At 36.8% G+C, this 22,021-nt stretch overlaps 3 protein-coding genes, 1 long non-coding RNA gene and 1 other non-coding gene across 5 annotated transcripts; 2 read left to right on the top strand and 3 right to left on the bottom strand.

The window, feature by feature from the left end:
- Positions 1–1,522: 1,522 nt before the first annotated feature.
- Positions 1,523–3,652, bottom strand: LOC140007053 (F-box protein At4g22280-like). Its single transcript, XM_072049749.1, has 3 exons — positions 3,099–3,652; positions 1,749–1,867; positions 1,523–1,659 (listed from the first exon to the last, which is right to left on the bottom strand). The coding sequence occupies exons 1-3, from the start codon at positions 3,650–3,652 to the stop codon at positions 1,523–1,525; spliced, it is 810 nt and encodes a 269-aa protein (XP_071905850.1).
- Positions 3,653–3,903: 251 nt separating this feature from the next.
- Positions 3,904–3,977, bottom strand: TRNAV-AAC (transfer RNA valine (anticodon AAC)). Its single transcript has one exon. It is a non-coding gene; the product is annotated as a tRNA-Val (tRNA).
- Positions 3,978–10,406: 6,429 nt separating this feature from the next.
- LOC140007049 (uncharacterized) lies at positions 10,407–10,921 on the top strand. Its single transcript, XM_072049745.1, has 2 exons — positions 10,407–10,477; positions 10,570–10,921. The coding sequence occupies exons 1-2, from the start codon at positions 10,407–10,409 to the stop codon at positions 10,919–10,921; spliced, it is 423 nt and encodes a 140-aa protein (XP_071905846.1).
- Positions 10,922–11,080: 159 nt separating this feature from the next.
- On the top strand, positions 11,081–13,621 carry LOC113690613 (protein FAR1-RELATED SEQUENCE 5-like). The gene is made up of 6 exons (XM_027208609.2): positions 11,081–12,379; positions 12,647–12,727; positions 12,895–12,966; positions 13,132–13,239; positions 13,353–13,421; positions 13,550–13,621. The coding sequence occupies exons 1-6, from the start codon at positions 11,081–11,083 to the stop codon at positions 13,619–13,621; spliced, it is 1,701 nt and encodes a 566-aa protein (XP_027064410.2).
- Positions 13,622–21,050: 7,429 nt separating this feature from the next.
- On the bottom strand, positions 21,051–21,573 carry LOC113696564 (uncharacterized). Its single transcript, XR_003449735.2, has 3 exons — positions 21,476–21,573; positions 21,301–21,373; positions 21,051–21,194 (listed from the first exon to the last, which is right to left on the bottom strand). It is a non-coding gene; the product is annotated as an uncharacterized lncRNA (long non-coding RNA).
- Between the last annotated feature and the right edge of the window lie 448 nt (positions 21,574–22,021).

The raw sequence follows: 22,021 nt of genomic DNA, 5'->3' as shown, positions 1-22,021 counted from the left end.
CATATAAAATTCACCTAATCTATCATGTATATACATATACTAACAATTATCAACCTCCCTTGCATTTATATACTTTTCCTATTGTCCTCCTTTGCATTTATATACTACAATTATTATCCTCCTTTGCAATTACTCCTATGATGTTTTCCCATATTCCTCCCTCTGATTAACACCCTCCTGAAGTCTTTGATAATCCTCAACCTAGGGTTTTATAAGATTACATGTAGCCTACAAAAACAGGCATAAAAACTCACCGGATTTCAATTTGTTTTTTGTTTTTTAGGATAAGATTAACTACAAGTAGAAACTTACATATAGCGAGATTTGAGCCTAGTTTCTCCTACTCATGTAAATGGTCAATATGGAGAGATTTTGTGGTCAGATTTGATCTCTCACTGGGCATTTCAGCCTATTTGTTGCCAAAGATCGTCCTTAGCTGCTTGCTTGCTAGCAATGCTAGGTTCAGATATCTGTCTAAGTATTCAGTACATAATTTTTTTTTTACTGTTTGAAGTGCGAGGAGACTAGCAGAGTAGTTACTGAATTACTGGAGCCTGCCTGCGTTATGCTTAAACTCCATCAAATGGTAATTTTTTGAAAAGTTGGCAAGGAAAAAATCATAGAGACCTCTCATGGCTGATTATTTGTGTGATTGAGCAAAAATACAGAACATTGTATCTTTTTCTTTATATATAATCCTTTTTTCTCAATATGCATTGTCATTCCTTTTATTGATACTCCAATAAATGATCAAACACCGTATATTAGTTTCCTTCAACCGCCTACAAGCAATGATCATGGTAGATATTTTGCTTAGATTCAGTAATGAATTTACAATATACTCTTGATCAGTGGGGGCGTACGTCTTGGCAAGTGGGTACAGGTGCACCCAGTGGCCAAAAGAAAATGCCTGTATACAATTTGTGCCCTGTTAGATTGTGAAATAAATTTTACTATCAAGGCAGTTATTGTAATTTGACAAAGAATAAATAAATGAAGAGAACCAATCTAGCAGCAAAACTCACATTCCAATGCAACTCTTGAGTATCAAATTGACCGGCCTACGCTCCACAACAATTGATTCCTACCATTTAAGTACATTTATTGAGATCTATATATGTCACACCCTGGATGCACAGGGCAAGAAGTCACCGGAGTTTTAACAGTCAAATCCAACTATTTAGACTCCATCCTTGCTAGCCTAAAATGGATATCCCAAGTTGGAGTTAATTGTTGAGACTTTGATTGCATTTTGAGCCTGTAGGCCCTAGGCCCTAGGCCTGATATTATGATATTAAAGCGAATCTCATGTAGTCTTTGCACAGAGTGAAATTAAGTCAATGATATTGGGTTGGACTACACAAGAAAGTGGAAGAATTAAATCTCGTGTAGAGTTAAGTGCTACGTCACTAGAGTCTATACGAGTCACCTCTAAAATCCGTACGAGCCATCTCTAGAATCTAACACAATTAAGTGAACAATCCAGATTATGATATTGGATTAGATTTTGGAGGAGACAAATTCAGAGAATATCTGCAATATCATAATCAGAAGCTTCAAGCACTAAAGCTTGAATGCAAAAATGGCCAACCGCTGCAAAAAGTAGAGAGCTTGCATGCGAACAAGAAGTAATGTCAAGTATAAAGCTTCTAACAATGTCTGACTCATGAGAGGAAAATTCTCTAAAGCTTAGAATCAAAGCCAAATTACATGAACAAGATATAAGGAAACCTTGTGTGTTTTCAGACCTTTGAGAATGTTTTCAGACAAAAATAGAGGTTTCACGACCTGCATGCGCCCCAACAAATTTAAGAGCATGCTGATGAAGTTAATCAATTTTCCTCCCAAGACAACTGGGAGATCCAACCTGCAATACTTTTGCATAGAAAGACTTGAGTTTTCAAATAAAATCTACACGATTCACTATTCTAGTCAAAATTTTTAAGATTTGCAGCATCTATACCAACTTCATGCTTTCCACTCACATAATAGGATGAATGTTCAGGATTGGATGACTTTGCAGTAATAGCAAACATCTCTACTATACTAAGGACACCAGAAAGGCAGAGAGGAAAAAGTTTTCAGAGGAGGAGTCAAGAAATAAAGATTTTGGGTACGGTGAAGAGACCAACAGAAACAATTCTTCAAGCAAATGACACCCCTGAATAAGCCTATTAACAGTGCCTTAATCAACAAATCCAAAGCCCTCCAAGTGCATAACCTTGACACTTGGTAAAGAAACCAATTCAGCAATAATCAAATCCAAACTCCTATTTGTTTTCAAACTAACTAGTGCTCGGCACGGAAAACTACGGTAGTTTCCACTATTCTAGTCTCCCACCAAAATCTCAAGTTCTTTGACATTAATTTGAAGCACAGAAGCAATTAACCGGTCAATTTGGAATCTATGAATTTCATCTAATTTTGCCAGGTACAGACAAAATTTTCTAAAAGAAGCCCCTTTTCATGGTTGAATAACTCTATCCCAAAATCTAAAGGATTATAGAACCATCCAATCACAGTCATGTTTGGTGCCTTTATACTAATTATATAACATGAGATATATATCGGAAAGTGAAGTGAAAAGAAATCTCCATTTGCTGGACAGGATTGACATGGCTGGCTGCAGCACTTTTGGTAGGGAAAAACAACAGAATGTGTAGAAGAAGAGACATAGAAAGAAGTAAAATGAAGGCATACATACCTGCAGGGAGTGGTGATATAAGTCAAGTGACTTCACACTTTGTAACCAATTAATAAGCTCAAAAGCCTGCTGACTACGAAATAACAAGCCACTTTCAGTTCCTTCTGCGTCGTGATGCGACAATGAAATTGTGGCTCTAACAAGAGACTTCAGTTCTTGAATGAACGCTACTCTTTGAGCATCAATTTCATACACCAAATCTTTTCAGTCTCGGGACATTTAGCATAAACTTATGATTTCCAAAACCGCTGACTTCAAGATATTCAAGACTGTTACACTCAATTACATAGTTGTAGCGTCCTCCCAAACTAGCAAGTCTTAAGTTTTTTCAATGAAGGACTAGATAAATCAACCACTTCAATTATAACAGACAAAACTATGGAAAACTAAATACAATTCTTCAAGAGATGGGCAACCACGAATAAGTCTTGGAAAGTAATTTTCATCTATTAATCCCACAGGTCCTGTCAAGTGCAACACCTTGAGATTTGGCAAAAAAACTGAACTGGGAACAAGAAGATTCACTTGCCATGATAGTTTGACGGTTACCAGAGTTTTGCAAATGAATATTTCTATAGGAAACAATCGTCCTGTAGCACTGTGGGACACAACAATATCAAGTTCTTGAACGTCAAACTGAAGTGCAGCAGATATAAAGAATTCCAGCGCCATCTGAAATCTTTCCACCAGCCTATCTTCGGCACAGACACTCAATTTTCTAATAGGAGACCTGTTTCTTTGTAGAATCACCTTGTAACCGATACTCAAAGATTCAGAGAACTCTCCATCACTATCATCCAATGCAAGAACTGGGTCTGGTGGTCCATTAATATTGAGATGGAGAACAGGAATTCTCCATCTGAAATCTTTCCACCAGCTGAAAAGATTTCTCCATCTAGTGGATAGCACACAGGTGGCTGCAGCATCTTTTGTGTCAACAAAGGACATGATGTGTTGGAGAACATCATCTGGAAGGGCACCCAACCTATCAATACCATCATTTTCTTGGGCCAAATTGAATCACAATTCACATGGCATAATGGTGTATTTTCAAAGATTTCAAACGATCAATTTTACTATTTGCCACAAAGGGAATAAAAAGGTTTAGGTTTAATCACTCGGCAAGGTCACAAATAGTTGGTCCTTCTGTCAGGAAGGGATCCAAAACAAAAGTAGTTTGGGCTAAATGTTGTTAGACATGGCGTCGCCCGGACTCGAACCGGAGACCTTCAGTGTGTTAGACTGACGTGATAACCAACTACACCACGACACCAGACGTTTGAACGGCAGTCCTATCCTCTTAAGGAATCATAATTTTTTTTTTTTTTTTTCAACAAACGGAATTAGTACTTTCTTAAGGAATCATAATTGAGATAACAAAAGCGTGTTTTTGGTCAAGTAACTTAATTACCGAGAAATTTATTAGTATATTAGTCTTGTGTAATATGATGCGTTGACTTTGTCAGTTTGATTTCCAGGTAGGGAGAAGCAAACCTGCATATTATTTAACAACTACACCACGGGAAAAAATTTAACCAAAAAAAAGTGAGAACCTGTAATTGACTGTGGGTAATGCTTTTGGGATTAGCTAATTGAGAAAACAGACCCCATTTCATCAGGCCGTCTGACTTGTTGAAGACTTGAAGTTATAAAAGGTTTATTGCACTTTATTCCCCGTATTCTATGTGACAGGTTGTTGAGCCTGTGCAATAATAATAATAAAACCTAACTACCACCAAAAGCAGTCAATAATCAATTCTAGGTACTGAAACAGGGACCCTAGGTATGCAATGGGTTACTTGATTCACTCTGTTCCCGAAGAATTTGTTTAATCCGATATACCAGAATTAATTAGCTGACAAAATTTACTAACTTGTAGACAGTGGCAAGCAGGGTCGTCTCCTCAGGGACTGGAGAAAAGTTTGTTTCCTTTCGAGTCAAGACAAATAAGGGGGTTTTAGAATTAAATACTAACTAAATAAATTAAATGCGAAAAATAACTAATTTACAGAAATAATTGGGAAAACTCTAGCCACATGTACACTTCAGAAATGGCTCATGCAACTGATCATCGATGCAAATATAATTCCAACAATTATCGATAGATTGGTTATAGTTGACATACACGCGGTAAACAACCAGTCTTTCCTTAATTTCTTGATAATTAAGATACGACCGTAACTATTTCTCTAATCCGGAAACAACCCTAGGTACGACCGTAGGATTTAATTTTTGGTTTGCATTAAGATTTAGAAAAATCCAATCCTAACTAACAAATACGCTACGAAGGTTTGTTTAAGTGAGATCGTATGTTTTTCTGACATAAATCCAATTACACCAGTTGCTACCGGGATGGAAGTAATCGAACAATTACGGATTCAACTACCCCCAATTAGCAAAATAGACTACGTTAATAATTAAATATTGCGCACTATTCAATCATACACAATAACTATAACAATTAAAAGCAGAAAATATATAAATACCAATAAATGAAGGAAACAGTTAAAATAGTTTAGATCTCACAGTAAGTGTCGAACCAAATCTTCAGATGTCCCTTGACTAGAATTAAGAAGTTAGTTCTCCATTAATGGAGAACCAGCCGTGCGAAATAATTGAGAAGAGCTTTTCAATTGTGTCTCCCAAAGGTCAGCCACAAGGGTAAAATAAAAAGACAGGAATTGTTGCTTCTCTTTTCCGTCTCTAGCCTTTCAAAAGAGAGCTAATGTCTGCTGAATAATAACCCCTATTTTTTCTCCTAATTGGTTGGTATCTTGATACCAATCAACTTCCTAAAAAGATTCCTATCACAATTTAATTTCCTAAAAATTCTCCCAATCATTGAAGGATGATCCCGCAAAATCAAGAAGGTCCTGATAGCTATCAAATTAGGAAATTGATTCGGATTTGGAGATTGCCCAATATCAATCCCGACTTTCCGGCTTTGAACAGTGAACTTAGGCGTGCCCATGTGCAACCATCAGATATTTTTCACTAGAAAATCTTCATTTATGCACTTTTCATTCCCGCTCTTGAAATAAGTATAAAATACCAAATATAAGTAGAATCTATCAATTAATGCAATATTTGGTAAACTAAAAGAGGGAAATAACCATAAAATTAATGAAAAAAATGCAACATATCACTATGGGTGTAGTCACATTTCCCCCCCTAAATTTGCACCATTTATCATAGTTTTTTTATAGTTGAAAGTCGAGCCAATGTACTTGATGCTCGAAGTTGGATTTAACTTGACTTGGTCGAATTTCGTTTGAACTTGGTTTGGAAATTAATTAAACAAAGCATGAATAGCGTGACTTGTTTTTGTTTAATTGTGATGTGCATTTTTCAACTGTACTGAGATGGAACTCTTTAAACTCTAAAATTGAAATATAAAATTTATCCCGTTTGAAGCTAAAACGGGACTAAAGTATCTCATCTTATATTGCAGGACAAATTGTATGCCTAAATTAGACCAATTTTATAGTTTGAAAACTAAAATATCTCATTTTAAAATTTAAGTACTAAAGAGAGAATTTGGATATAGTTGAAAGACGCAAAATAGAATTAACTCTATTCTGTTTGAACTTTGGCTCAATTAACATTGTTGTATAAATTTATATGTAAAAAATTCAAACAATTCGAGTTTGTCTGAAAAATGTTTGTTTTAGTTCAGTCTTGATAAATATTTAATCCAAGCTTGAAATAGTTAAACCAAAATTGGCAATTATTTTTTAAGAAGGGGGGACAAAGAACAAAAAAGACAAACTATTCATCCTCAATCTACTTAATTTTTTTCCATCTTTCTCCATCCTCATTAATGAATGTGTGTAGAAAAACAAATAGTAAACCACTTTAGTCAACTGAACTCATTCCTTTTCAAGTAATCTTTGGATTGATTTTGGTAACTTGTGTGTTTCACTAATTTTTTTTCTAATCTGCTGCAGAGTTTGACTAATCTTCATGATAAAACTAAAACAGATTTACTACTATCTTTTGGGTTGCGACAATGATTTGGTGGCAATTATTATTTTAATCTTGAATTTTTTTTAATCATGAATTTTTTTGTTGTTGAAATTTGATTGATTAGCATCAGCTAAAGTTCTTAGCTCTCAAACTTTTTGAGGATTAATGATTTTTTGGCTCTTTGATTTGATGTAATTATAGAAATTATAGGATCAACTAAAGTTCTTAACTCCATGGAGAAGAAGTGAAGAACCTAAGAAATTGTATATCATTGAGCCCTTGTAAACTCATCGGTTGAAATTTTTTTTACTAATCTATGTCTTTTGTTTGTTAAAGAAAGAAATGAGTCCTTTTCTCACAAAAATTCTGGCTATTGATATCTATTACAAACAATACATCTTGAATTGAGCCTTGTGACCTTGCTGCAGTATCCATCATCCAATCCAACAGTGCCAATTTAACATTGCCAATAAATTGTGAGGGTATTCACTTCCACTATACTTGTCAAGTAGTTTCCAAATGATGAAGATCTTATCCAGGAACATGTTTTTCATTGAAAATAGAAATAAGCTAAAACCTATCATCTCGAATAACACTAGCAGATATAACCATGTTATTCTTTATTTTCCAGGTACAAATGATCCAGTTCAGCTAAAAATTGTATATATTACAAGAAATTCCAGTTCCGCTTCCAAGTGATGTACCAAGCCACCTGAAAAAGCATAAGCAATAACATCAGATGACATTTGATCCTTGTCACAAGTTCAAACATCTTTCAATTTTTAACAATAAAATTCTGAAATAACTGGTCATATGTAAATGATCTCAAGACACAATCGTTAGAAACAACAACCAGGAAACCTCCCCTAACACAAAATCTTTAAAAGATAGACACAAAATCCAAAACTATTTGTTGGAGACTCTTTTTTTTTTTTTCTTCCTCTTGGTTATCAGGAGGATGAAAAGGTGCAGGACATGTAAGAGAGATGGATATAATTTACTAGGAGATTTTCATGACTGCATATGGAATTCATCAACTTCTCCTCCAAATTCTTTTGTTGAGCACAATCTGGTAAACCTATCAAAGCTTTGAGGCTTTCTTGAACGACAATATCCTATTCCAATCCTCTGACAAGGATTTCAAACATTGCCATTGTCTAGAAAGAGACACCTTCTTCAAAGAATTACCATTCTGCAAAAAGTAGGGTGGAAGTTTCAGAGAAGTTGTAGATGTGTTATTGGTGGCTGTTCATAAATATGGAAACATTGTTTATTGTAGGTAAAATTACGAATTTACCAAGTTCGTAATTTTACACCAGCTCCAACTACCAATTGTTCCTCTTTCTCCTGGAAGATGTTAAAAGTTGAGGTCCATTGCCAGGAAATGCATTCAAATCGTAGTAGGAGATGTGCAGATGACTCACTTGTGGTATGATTGGTGGCACCCTGTTGGACCTCTGATTCAACTGTTTTTTGCTTGCATAATTCACTTGGCACTATCATCAATTCACTTGGCACTATCATCCTCAGCCCTATGAGGCTCTGGTAGTCCATTAATATGGAGACAAAGGATAGGAACCTCAAAATACAAGTGGCTGCAGCATCCTTCGTGTACAGAAAGGACATAATGTGATGGAGAATCATCTGGAAGGGCACTCAACCAATCAATACCATCATCATTTTCTTGATTTGGCGTTTCAATTTTTCCAATTCTTCTTTTACTAGATTTTTTGTCTCCACAAGTCATTGTTTGACTGATTGTTTCCTCAAACTAACCAAATGGGATTCTTTTCTATCCAAATTTCTCAAAATAGCTCAGGGATCCAGGGCATTAAACATCAAAGTATCGATGCATAAAGCTAAATTAGCAAGTTTAAAAGAAAAATGTATGAATTACAAAAAAAACACAGAAGAACCTGCAAGAGTTTGTAGACTGGTGGCTAACTGGCCATTGCATCTGGGGTCAGCTAATTGAGAAGACAAGACCACCGGATTATCAGCCCCATTTCATCAGGCTTCTCAAGTTGATGACGAATTTCTGATGATCTTCGTCCTCCACTCAAATTAGTTAAGAACGCTAGAAAGGGAATACGGGGCAGGAGCGGTCCTCAGACGATCGCTCCTGAACGGTCTCCTCACAATAAAAAACGTGAGGAGACAAATAAGCCAAGTCAGCAAGGCTGAAGCAGGGCAGAAAAACGGCACCGTTCCAAATAAAAAAATGTTGACTTTCAAACGTGAGCAAACGGAGCAAACGGAAGAGAAGTAGATTTTGAAATTCAAGTTGAAATTTTGAATTAGCCGCAGAAAACAAAACTGAGGGAAGAGTCTTGGCGTGCTTCTGAAGGAGCTCTACTCTGACAGTCTGACCGACCGCTCACTGAAGGTAGAAAGCTGAAGTTCGAGTGAAATTCGACTTACTAGCTCTTTCTAGGTGAAGTGAGTGTAGTCTACTCTGATGAAAATAGCAATTGACAGAAAAGTGAGTGGAAAGGCAGGCGGCAAGGTAGAAGCAAATAGAGATGAAGCCAAAGTTTGGACGGAAAACTGAATAGCAGAAGCAGCTGTGGTTTTCAACTGGGTATAAGAGTATTGTATCTATTTTGAATACGCACAAGGCAGGCGGTAAGGTAGAAGCAAACAGAGGAAGGACAAAATCTCACGAAGCCAGATTTTGTCCTTCAACTTAATAGCAGATGCAGCTACGCTCTCCGACTTCGGTGAAACGTGAAGCGTATTAGCAGACCAAGGTAACATGACTGAACCATGTCAGTAACTGTGGCCAATAATTTGTCACCCAAATGCACATCTGTTAAATGAAGGATGAAATTAGAGTCACTGAAGACATAATATGAAGATGATACAAGAATAGTGAAGTTGTACTATATTAAATATATGTACCGTATCTGTGTGTGTGACCATTTAGTTTTTCAGTGATGAACTGTAAAGGGATAGTAGTTTTTGGAAGACCTAGGGGTATGTATTCAAGTAAACCATCGAACAGAATTAGGGAAAGATGAGAGAAACAAAGTCACATTTAACAAGTGAATGAATGTACATCTTGTTGTAAATTAGTTACATGTTATAGCCACCGTATTACAATTGATATGAATCATTGTGCATCTAGTAATTGGTCCATGCTCATGGAGTAATATTAGTTTGTCCCTCTATTGACCGTGTAGTGTGTATAAAATAGAGGTATAGAGTTGAATGAGGTGAAACTGAGGAAAAGACATATATGTGAATAATAAATGGGTGAACCTTGTATTGTAAGTAAATTACATGATGTAAAAAATATATTACAATGAGTAGAAAGTGATTGTTTGGCCCTCAAAATATAGAAATAGTAGAAAATGCGGAGTTGGCTTATGCGGTTGTCATTAACGAATGACATAAGGTCCAGTGAGCTAAAGAATCTAGAATCAAAATATAATCACCAGCGTGGATGTACATACAGTTAAAATAGACTTACATCGTGTGACCAATACATTACAATCCGTATAAGTTAGTGTACATGGAGTTGTATTTGTACACAGATTGTCTTAGAGTAAAAGTAAGATGATGTGAATCATTAATCATATTGATAGCGTAATAATAGAATTTGGTATACGAGTAATGTATGATTCATAACACATTATGAATGGTAATATACATTTATGTTGTCGTTTATGTACATACAATTCATGAAGTGTTGCAAATTAGGGTGTTTGATGCATAATTGGCAGGATCAGAAGTAATGGATTGCAGCAAATTGGCAGAAGATGGGACCCCTGAGTTAGGAATGGAGTTCAACAGCGAAGAGGATGCGTACAAGTTTTACAACAAATATGCGTTTAAAATGGGTTTTAGTTACATAAAGACTATCTGAATAAAGACAAAGACGGCGTGACCACGTCTAGAAGATATAGTTGCTGCAAGGAAGGTGTGAAACGCAAGTACGAAGGTGATGTGATGCCAAAGAGGACACGAGCTCCGATGAAAACAAGGTGTGGAGCTAAAATGGTTATTGTGTTGTTTAGAGGAACAATGAAGTACCGTGTGCATGATCTTGTTTTAGAGCATAAACATGAGTTGCACATTGCTCAATGTGCGCACATGATGCCATCACAAAGAAAAGTGAGCGAGGCTCAAGGATTCCAAACTGAAATAAGCGAGGACGCTGGGCTTTCATTGAAACAGAGCCATGAGCTTATGGGAAAGGAGGCAGGTGGGATGGGAAATGTGGGATATACTCGGGAAGACCTGAAATGATATCTTCGTACTCGACGGGAAAGGAGTTTGAAATATGGAGAAGCAGGTAGCATGCTGAATTATTTTCAAGAGCAAACACTCGAGAATCCATAGTTTTTTCATGCCGTACAGCTGGACTGTGAAGAGCAGATAACGAATATCTTTTGGACTGATGCAGGAATGTTAATTGACTACAAATTTTTTGGAGACGTAGTCACATTCGACACAACCTACAAAACAAATAAAGAATACCGACCACTTGGAGTGTTTGTGGGTTTTAACCAACATAGGCAAATTGTGATATTCGGTGTTGCCCTTATGTATGATGAGACTATAGATTCTTTCAAATGGGTGTTTGGTACATTTCTAGAAGCAATGTGCGGAAAGCGTCCAAGTACCATACTAACCGACCAAGATCATGCCATGGCAGCCGCTCTTTCAGTTGTTATGCCTGAAACATTTCACGGTCTATGTACGTTTCACATGAGGCGTAATTTTATGATACATCTTGGCAATCACTACAAGGAAAATAGTGATCTTCCATACATGTTTGGTGCCTGCATGTATGAGTTTGAAGAAATGGAACAATTCAATAGGGTGTGGGAGGCGATGGTGAAGAAACACAATCTTGAAAATAATGAATGGCTCTCCGGGTTGTATAAAATTCGTGATAAATGGGCAAGGTGCATGATGAAAAAAAAATGGACCGCGGGAATGCGAAACACCCAACTCAGCGAAAGCCTAAATGCAGCAATTAAAAATCATTTGAAACTGGATCATGACCTTGTGCAGTTCTTTAGACATTTCAATCGGGTAGTTGATGAAAAGAGACATAATGAACTGATTGTAGAATATGAAATGAGGCAAAAGCTCCCCATAGTAGGGTTAAGGCAAACACCTATGCTTGTGCATGTATCAGAGACGTATTCACCAACCGTATTTGTTGCATTCCAAAATAAATATGGCGAGTCAACAGCTATGGTTATATTGAGACAACAAGATGCAGCGATGTTTGTGGAGTTTGCGGTCATGAGGTATGATGGAGGACCTGAAAGAATAGTAGTATTCAATCGGAATGATCTAAGTGTACATTGCAGTTGCAAAAAATACGAGAATGAAAGCATTTTATGTGGGCACGCGTTGAAGGTGTTTGATACCGTGGGCATAAAAATAATTCCTCCTGAATACATTAAGAGGCGATGGACAAAAAGAGCTCGGGCTGGAGACTGTTTTGATCGGCGAGGACAGGAAGTTGTGGCTGATCCTAAAGTAATGATTTCAACTCGTTATCGGGAGCTCGCTCCAGCCATGATTAAGGTCGCAACTCGAGCAGCAATGTCGGAGGACACAAGCAAAGTAGCAATCACTGTCATATCCGATTTGTCAAAGAGAGTTGAGCTCCTCCTCTCAAAAAGCGAAGAGCAACCTTTGCAAAATCAAAAAAATCTGAATATGGAGGAACGAGATAAAATTGAAATTGTAAATGAAATGGGGGAGGCAGTAGTCGCAAGAGGCATTAAAAAATGAGGCGGTGGGAAGAAAAGTAGAGTGATGCGAAGTTGGGTCGATAAATTTGATAGAGTAAAAAGAAAATCTAGATTATCAAGAACTACACAGACTACAGTATGGATCAAATTTTGGTACTTGGGGAACATTTATGCTAAAATTAAGTTATTGTTATACTATTAACTAAAGTTTAGGTAACATTCATTATGAAATAATATTATTGCCGTGTCAATACTGTAGGTTTCAGAATCGGAGCCGACATCGGTTTCATTTGAGGAATACATGTTTATGAGATGCCGTTCATCTACTGACTCTGTTTCGGTTAGTATAAAATGGACATGACTCTTACTTTTATTTGGATGTTTCTAACAGTATAAATAGTTACATTGATGTTACATTGTGTGATAATGTTGTTACGGCCGTCATCCCTCCTGATATACGTATTTTGTTTGTCTTATACAATGATTTGGCCCATACGAAACTTGTAGATGCATTCAATGAGTCAGACAGTGAATGGCCCTCCAAATGTTGTTGCTCCCGATATCGATGAAAGTCAAACGGTATGCATACATTTAGTAGTTAAAATAAAACCTTCTTGTTCATGTAGTAGAGCTACCTTTTTTTCTTTAATTGTAACGGTGGGCTCCCGAAGGCTGTCAAATCATGCAAATTATGTAGTTAACGTATGCTCGCTTTAATAACGTATTATTTTTTATTATTCCAAGGTCCACCGTTTGGCTAATCAGGGGCCTCCTGCAAGTGTCCCTATAGAATGGATGCATCCCAGATTTTCTATTTTTTTCAAGCATAACTCCATCAGAAATGTCTTAATGGTCTGATATATCATTTTTGTTATAATGTCTAGTCCAATTTAACTTTATAAGTGAGCAATATAGGCACTGGTAATGATTTGTTGACAGTCGATTACTTATACTATATAATGTAGGAGGAGCGTGGGGCAATTTCAACATACTGTGATGTTGATGCATATCATGTATTTGCACCATCACCTCAGGTGACAAACTTTTATCGTTACAGCACATATTTATGTAATGTTATTAATTGGAGACTTGGACATCGTATATCATTAATCGTATGTTTTATTAATAATATTTGCTGATTTGCCATCGTTACGCATTTCAGGGAAGAAATAACACACAGGGATTGCAACTACGCGTTGACGTCGCCTCCCCCCAGAATGAGGTTGGTGAATGATGTGTAACTATACATTTTGAACGAGACATTAAGTGGTTGTCCCAACCTGAGAATGTTGCATATGTACGTTACAAGCAGTTAATAAACTGTTACAACTTATTGACGAGGTTATACAGGCACCATTGATGTTTCACTCTTTTCAAATTTAGACAAGTGGATTACAATTGTAATCGCATCTAGTATTAGTAGTCATCAATAGTTTGTATTGGGTTGTATAAAATTGTTAGAAAATTATAAAGTTGGTAGAAAATTGAAGTAACAATTTTACAATAGAATTGAACGTATTTTTTGTGATCGGATATTTTTCACTAAATCGACCATAACAGTTGAATGATTGTCGTGATATGTATATCATTCTACTACATTCAATTGCATACCTTAATAACATATTTATTGGCATAGATCGCACCGTCAAAGGTACGATGTATAAGATAACACAATCTAAAGTCTAAATTGTCTTGATTTTGTTATGATGATAAATTCGAATTATTATTGGGCTATTTTTATAAAACATTATCATTTAGGCGATTTGTTTTGCATCGCTTGACGAATTTAGTGCACCATTGACATGATATATCACAGGCACATCAATTGGTATTGCAAGTTTTTAGGTTAATTAAATTATGGTCAAATCAGGTCACGACCACATGTTGGTAATAGGTGCGCATAAGAAAATGATTCCTTGGAGAACTAATTTGTAACGTTAAAATGAAGTTTTACAATGCAACAAAAAGGAGGAACGAACAGTACACAATGGGTTACAACCAGTTAGGGATCTGTTACTGTTACGTTTCAACTAGTTACGACTGAGTAACAGGCATGATTAATATCCAAATATGGTAAGCAATTTGTTTGAGTAGAGATTATAATGAGTATAGTTTTACCGCTACCCAAACAAACATTGAACTACATCCCTTGTTATCAGTTGTATCCCATACAACACCTGGGAACGCCGTCATGCATTAGACAATGGGGTATGTACCTTTGAAAGTCATCGTCGCTTGATTCAGTAAAATCAGATAGGTCCGGATCGGATATAAGCATGGGATCTGCTAAAATGTGCTGAACATCAAAATGTTTTCCAATACCATGTCTTTTTGCGGCTTGGATCTCGTGAAACCTGTGAAGCCTACGCTCCATCTGCATAACTTCTCGCTGTAGTCTATGTAATACGCTTGCATCATTGGCTTGTGGTCCTATAACAAGATCCGCCGACCTTGTTCTCGGGACGCGGAGGCCATGCCAGCGACAAAATACCTCTAATTCCATTCTTCGCTCACGAACAGGCTCCCATATGGGTTCATGGTCCATAACGGAATAGCCAGACTGTAGATGATTATTGACGGTATTTTTAAAAATGTGACCAGCTAGTCCCAGAGAATTGTTGGTGTTAAGTGGAGCGTTCTTGAACTCGCGTTTGGTACCATATAAAATCCTCCCATCTGGTGTTTCGTACTTGCCGATGGCATTTGTTGGACCCAACGATACTTTTCGTCTTTTTTGCCGAACATTTGATGGTGAGCTTGTATGAGATCCTTCGTTTGTGGATTGCATGACTATGCTGATACCTACTACTTTTTGGTTGTATGAAAGAAAGGATCTACTGATAAAGAAATAGGTGGGAGAAAAAAAGAGATAGTAATTTTTAACGGAGCACCTGTTTCAGATCATGCATAGTAAATGGTTTCCTCTGACAACTTGACCAACTGCTTGCTGCGTCTTTTCATGCTGTTCTCTACGGGATAGTACTCCTGGGTGAGTAGATGAAGGCATGGCAACCACCTATTAACGAGAGAATAGACTCAAGGTTTGGTCAAATGTATAGTGTGTGGATGAAATAATGGTTCAATTCGATTGGATCATGACCTGTACTCCAACAACAATTGGGTCGTGAATACCCAGTTATACGTCAGTCACCTTACTTTTCAAGTGTAACAAGAAGTTACAACCAGCATATGTATATTACAAGAAATTAATAAGCTGTTACTGCTTATTGATGTGTTTGTACAGGCACCTTGTCATTTGCTTGTATGTTAAAACTTAGACAATTTGTTTATAATTGTATTAATGATAAGTATTACAGATAGTATTGCAGGCACTTCAATAGGTAGTACTCCTTCAGTACAGAAATGAACTTACAATTGGCGGCTCGACTTGGTTCAACGTGACCACATAATAAGTAACAGTTTCGCAGAAGAACATGATATTTCGTTGGGACAAGTAATTTGAAAGTAGGGTAACTAATATTTAAAATACTACAAATTTTGATTACGCCATGTACCATTTTGAATTACAACTAGTTATATATATGTTACAATTCATTACAACTAATGAATTTGCAATCGGCAGTTTTTCGTCTTATCTAGTTAAAACTAGTGATATTACAACTAGAAATTTTCTGATATTACAACTAGTGATACTACAACTAGTTAATATCCGATTAACCTTTCCTCTTCTCTTGTTTGTGCAATTGCACTTGGCACAAACAACAAGTCCTCCCCCCAACACATAAAATTTTATTAGACACTTTAGTAAGTGTCTAATGAGAACATAAAGATGGTCGATTCGAACCCCAAAACAATTGATGTAGCGAGACCTTCTCGAACATCTCATTAAATTAGCGAGATCTTCTCGAACATCATACAACCTACTGGCTGCTATTTGGCACCCAAGAACTTGATTTTTGTGTGAACCCTCTATTGATGACACTGCAATTGAAGTTAGAGGCGGGTTGAAGAATATTAATAATAAATTTCAGGCAGGGTTCATTGCCACCCTTCAGTAGAATGATATGGGAAGTGTGAAGTAATTTAAAATGAAAGGTGGACGGAAAAATTTTTGTTGTTGAGGGATATACTACTGCACTCGCGCCCTTTTATAGTCCGTCGGACCCGAACAATGTGCTAAAATATCACTGGACAATGCATTCCAGGGCAAACAATTTTGTCATGGCAGTGGAAGTTGTAGAGTTCTATGCATGCCATTGAACTGTGTCACATCTGTTCAGACAATAAAACAAATTATGCAGCTTTTGTCATGAAATGACCTGTACACCAATATTAAGGGTCATGTGGATAAACAGTTACACATCAGTGACCTGTACATTTCACTATGTACGGATTGCGTTACAACCAGTTAGCTGTATGTTACAATTTATTATAACTAATGAATTTGCAATCAGCAGCTTTTCGTCTGCTCTATTTAAAACTGAATAATATTCCAACTAGATATTCCCCGATATTACAACTAGTGATAATACAACTAGTTAATATTCGATGAACCTTTTCTCTTCTCTTGTTTGTGCTATTGCCCTTGGCAGAAACGATAATTCCTCCCACTGACACATTAAATTTCTTAGACACTTTATTAAGTATCTATTGAGAATAGTTACGATGATCGTTTTGAACCCCAAAACATTGCGTAGCGAGACCTTCTCGAACATCTCATTAAAATAGTGAGATCTTCCCGAACGCATATGAGGGCAACTAGTACATCACGGGAGAAGAGACTGTAGACCCACATGCAGTGCCTGAACCATGTCGGATAAGTTTTGTTACGTACAAAGCGCCAGATTTGTAGTACCGACAGTGAATATACGTGTTACGTGCTGTTGCTAATCGTTTACAGACTTCAACACATGTTTGCAGCTTTTATCATGTTTTGGTCCTGTACACCATCTTTTAAGAGAGCACCTATATACAGAGTTACACATTAGATTCATGTACGTTTCACTGTGTGCATACACAGTTACACTGTCACAGGGAGGTATGACAGCCCAAAACAACAGTTTCTTAGCCAAGAGTCAGATGTGTAACACTCTATGGCCTTGGTCAGTGTATGACCCAAATTTACTACCTCTATGAGCGGTTCGTACCTCCTTCTGCTCCAATGCTCTATAGGGGATTTCAAATTCGACTAGAAATTTTATATATGTTGTAACTCAGAACGAACAAAGAGGTAAATAAGAACTTATAAATTGTAACAATATATGAACAGTTTGTCAATCGTATGGACAAAATGTTGAACTATATTTTTAGTATCGATACTCTTAATAAGTGTTACGTCGTGTCACTAATCAGCATCAGAAAATAAAATAAATTTTACAGTTTTTATCATGGTAAGACCTGTATTGCAACATTAAGGGTACCGATGTGAATACAGAGTTACACATCAGTGACCTTAATTTCGACAATGTGCATACACAGTAATACGTAAAACATTGTGCATAAAATCTCACAATGAATGTCAGTTTTTTGGCCCAGAGTCAGATGTGTAAAACTGAATGGCCTTGGTCATTCAATGACCCACAATGTGATAGTACCTGAATAAGCACCTCCTTCTGCTCCTGATGCTTTATTAAAGATTTTCAATTTGACAACTAATTTCCTTGAATGTTGTAACTTAGGACGAACAAAGCTGTAAGTAAGAACGTACGAATTGTAACAATTTACAATTAAGGTAACCATTTGTGCATCATTATACAATTCATAGTTTCAATTAGTTGGAGTCATTAACACAAAACAATTGAACAACACAGGTGATTTCAGATAAAAGAGCAATCATATAACTTCACAAAAAACTTTCAATGTGACTTCACCAGTTTCATTCAACTATACGACTGCATCTACTGTTAACTCTATCTTCTAGATCAACTGCCAAAATGAAAAGTCAACAGTACAAGGACGTCAGTGTAACTTTGCCTATAGAGGATACATCTCCGACAAACTACAGGCGAAGTTCATATCATATGGGTCGAAAAATTAAAAGTGCTGTCAGCGAAAAATTGCTATTAGGAGCAACAGAAAGACGACCGTCTACCGATATCGTCATGAAGGTTTTCATTTGTCGAATATCTTGTTCGATTCGGTGCACATGATACGGGAAAGAGTTTGGTTCATTTTGCACTGTTCCGGGACTGTCGAAGGAGCTTTCTCTACTTATTGCTTGTCGATTAGGTGAGGGAGGGCAGTAGTTAGCCTGAACTTGCTCATGATTCCTCCCTATTGGATGACACCAAGCGAAAAAAGCACAAGTTTTTCCTTCACAGACGAAGTACAGCAACCCCTTCGTTGGTTTCTGTGACTCCACGATCTTCAGCCCAGCCCTTTTTCCACAGTGACAGTACCGATATTGGTACCTTAACTCAGTAGATCCGCCACCAAAATTGCTCGATGAAGACATTTCAACGATCTAAAACTCCTTTTGGGCCACATAAGCTTTTGTGTTTTAACCTTCTGTTGAAGTAGTGGTTGTGTGTCGATCAGGAGCTAACACGGACCAACACACAGGTGGGAGTTTATATGTGGCAAGAAACGATATAAGCTAGCTAGTAGTAACATAATTCTGGAGAATTAGTAAGTATAGAATAAGTAACATGTTTTTTGAAAACAAACACAAAACCCGAAGTACACATAATGAATACATTTTTTTGGGTGTACTTTTATGGTAATTAATACAAATTTTGCGAGTAACTCCCAATTTGTTAGGTTATGTGTTTGGGTATCCCGAGTGGGAGTAGTGTAGAAGACGTCAGTAATAGTGTGTTGGTGTTGGTTCGTAATACCAATTTAAATATGATGCTGAAAAAATTTAGCACATAATAGGATGCAGTCCAAACTTCAGACTCACAACTGCTAGAGGTTCAACGATGTAGCGTTCCAGCTTCCTACTTTTGGCAGTTCTTCCACCCCAATTCATGGGACGACTAAACATGTCAATCACCTAATCAATATCCAATAGTTTCCAAAACATGTAATTGACTGTTACAATTGGGTTTACGTATCACTAATCCAATAAATAAATTGATAATCAAACTATTTTGTAACAACGTCCAAACACATCGTAACTAACAGTTTTCAAATATCAAGTTTTGTATTAATTTTGAAACTGTGACTTCCCAAATAACTATTTTGTAACAGTATTTGAACACCCTGTAACTTTCCAATAATTATTTTGTAACAACCTACAAACACTTTGTAACTACCAGCTTTCATGTATGAAAATTTGTATTAATTTTCAAATTGTAACTTTTCAATAACTAATTTTGCAACAAACTACAAATTCACTGTAAAAAGTCTTCAAATACGGAGTATCAGTATTAATTTTTAATCTGTAACTTCCAAAATAATTTTTTTCGTAACAATCTTTAAACACACTGTAATTTCCCAATAACTATTTTATAACAATCTTCAAACACGATGTAACTAACGGTTTTTCAAACATACTGTAACTTCCCAATTAGCTTAATATGACATTAGCCTTATCTGGATGTGGTTGGAATAAAATCATACTTAATTATTATGCTCAATTCAGTTTGTCAGGTCCGCTTTATATGCAGCTGACATTGGTGTGTTATGACAGTATACCTACAAGTTTTCGATGATGACTAGCGAGAATTCAGACCCATATAGGTAGCAGCATAATGGTATAAACAGAGTTACCGTGTGTGTATATAGCTGTTACAGTCATGTTACTTGAATTAGAACCTTATGAATAATATAACTATACCAACCTTTCCGCTTTCGACCATATGACCGCAACATACGTGGTATTTCTGGCTCATGTAGATGTGACGTCGATGCACTGACGCTCAAAGGTGGTTGCACCGTTGATTGACCTTTTTCGGCAAGTTCTATGACATTTGACCCATATTGCTCCTGCTCTTGCTCTTGAAGCTGTATAATGCTTCCTTGTGTAGTTGTTGTCATGGTGGCCCCTTGTTGGTAATCAGTTACAAGAGTAGCACACGTTAAATTCTGACCCTAACAAATTTTGTTAGCCAAATCTTGGCCATTAACTGTCACAGAGGGTAACCGTCCCTGCCTTTTCTCCCTTTGGATGAGGGTCAATCCCTTTATTATTTTCAGCGTACAACTTGTCAAATTTAAAGTATTTGGTGTATATACCCATCAACTTGTATATACCCATGTCAAATGAATCGTTGCATTATTTACTGACTTGTTCATATGTCAATTATTTACTGACAAGTTACATCCAATTGCATAACGAACAAATAGCCTTACAATTGGGCGCTTGTTCTATAATTACACATTGTTCATGGTAGGTTCCAGTATAGTTGGCACAGAGTCACGACGAGCATCTTTGAACCATAGAGTCACGACACATTTGAACCAATTAATGCTCCGTTAATGTTATTACTGACATTATTCTAGTGTCAACAGAAAACCTGAATTAAATTCATAATTTATGGCCACAAATGATAAATAAACAGCACCACGATACAAATTGCTAATCAGTATTGATGCTAATGTCTCCAGAAAAACAAAACTACTGTCTCAAAAGAAAGGTCCTTCTAAGTAGACTCCAAAATAAAATTAGTTACAGCAATCCAAAAGCTGTCATATACACGTAATAATATACAAAAACATGTCAAATGCAATTTTGTGAACTTCCTTCTCTCCCAGTCATCAATACTTATAAATCAGGCATTACCAACATTCAACTGCGCCCGTTTAGGTACTTGCAGGTTTGCGAAGCTGTCCGGAAACTTTGAGTTCTCCGCTGAGTTACACAATCGAGCTGTGTATAGCACTCGATACTTGCCAACATTTTCCTATCAGCACAAGAGGTAGGAATTAGTATAGTTGAGTGTCGAGGTAACAAGCATTAAATCAATTTCAGATGGATTGTAGGGAGAAAAGGGATATCAATTGTAATACCTCTGTAAGCCGAACAGCCAACCTTCCGCTCCAATGCTCTAGGAATGTCATAACGAAAACACCACTGTCACACCTGTTCACGTTGTCTTCTCATTAGTCAGTTATGGTATATATGTTGGACAAAAAACTTAGTACACGCTCTAACAATAATGACGGGAGAAGTCAAACTATTTACACTTTGTTGGGTGAGTGATGAGGGACATCGGCAACAGAAAATCCGAAACTGGAGAAGTCAATTTCCTTGCCAAACTTTGCCGCCACGACCAAACCCAGTGCACGTTTCTATATCACCAAAGATTATGTAAAACTGATTACAATCCACTAATGTGTCACTGTCATATCGTGTAATGCATTTAGCAATTTGTCCAACATACCAGTCGATTCAGTACACTAATGTCTTTGCTCTTTGCTTGATTGCTATCAGGGTCTAGCACGTGCACTTCTTTCTCTGAGACACCAAAGCTGTACACAAACCAAGACCCCTCTATGCATACTGGCACAAGTATCTGCGCCAAATGAGGTATGAAAAAGGTCAGACAGGTCATTCTACATAACCGAGTTCACACATGTTTTGAATGTTCAACAGTCACATAAGAAGTTTTGGATTAAAACTGATAATTGCATACCCAATCACAATTTGCAGGATCAACCCCCGTATTGTTATTGCGAACCTTGAAGAGCTTTAGAAGCTTAGCTGATAAGCTGGCATCAGAGAGCTTGT

The sequence above is a fragment of the Coffea arabica genome, chromosome 1e (genome assembly GCF_036785885.1).
Source record: "Coffea arabica cultivar ET-39 chromosome 1e, Coffea Arabica ET-39 HiFi, whole genome shotgun sequence".
NCBI classification, from domain to species: domain Eukaryota; kingdom Viridiplantae; phylum Streptophyta; class Magnoliopsida; order Gentianales; family Rubiaceae; genus Coffea; species Coffea arabica.
The sequence above is the reverse complement of the archived record's forward strand: the minus strand, read 5'-3'. Positions and strand labels throughout refer to the sequence as shown.

Coding starts and splice junctions, on each gene's coding strand:
- LOC140007053 (XM_072049749.1), bottom strand. CDS start 3,652: ATGTCCTTTGTTGACACAAAAGATGCTGCAGCCACCTGTGTGCTATCC. Junction 1,868..3,098: donor TGCCCATCTCTTGAAGAATT/GTATTTAGTTTT, acceptor AAAGTATTGCAG/GTTGGATCTCCCAGTTGTCT. Junction 1,660..1,748: donor GTCTGAAAACATTCTCAAAG/GTCTGAAAACAC, acceptor CTCATGAGTCAG/ACATTGTTAGAAGCTTTATA.
- LOC140007049 (XM_072049745.1), top strand. CDS start 10,407: ATGGATTGCAGCAAATTGGCAGAAGATGGGACCCCTGAGTTAGGAATG. Junction 10,478..10,569: donor TTCAACAGCGAAGAGGATGC/GTACAAGTTTTA, acceptor GACCACGTCTAG/AAGATATAGTTGCTGCAAGG.
- LOC113690613 (XM_027208609.2), top strand. CDS start 11,081: ATGTTAATTGACTACAAATTTTTTGGAGACGTAGTCACATTCGACACA. Junction 12,967..13,131: donor ATATCGATGAAAGTCAAACG/GTATGCATACAT, acceptor TATTATTCCAAG/GTCCACCGTTTGGCTAATCA. Junction 13,240..13,352: donor CCATCAGAAATGTCTTAATG/GTCTGATATATC, acceptor TATATAATGTAG/GAGGAGCGTGGGGCAATTTC.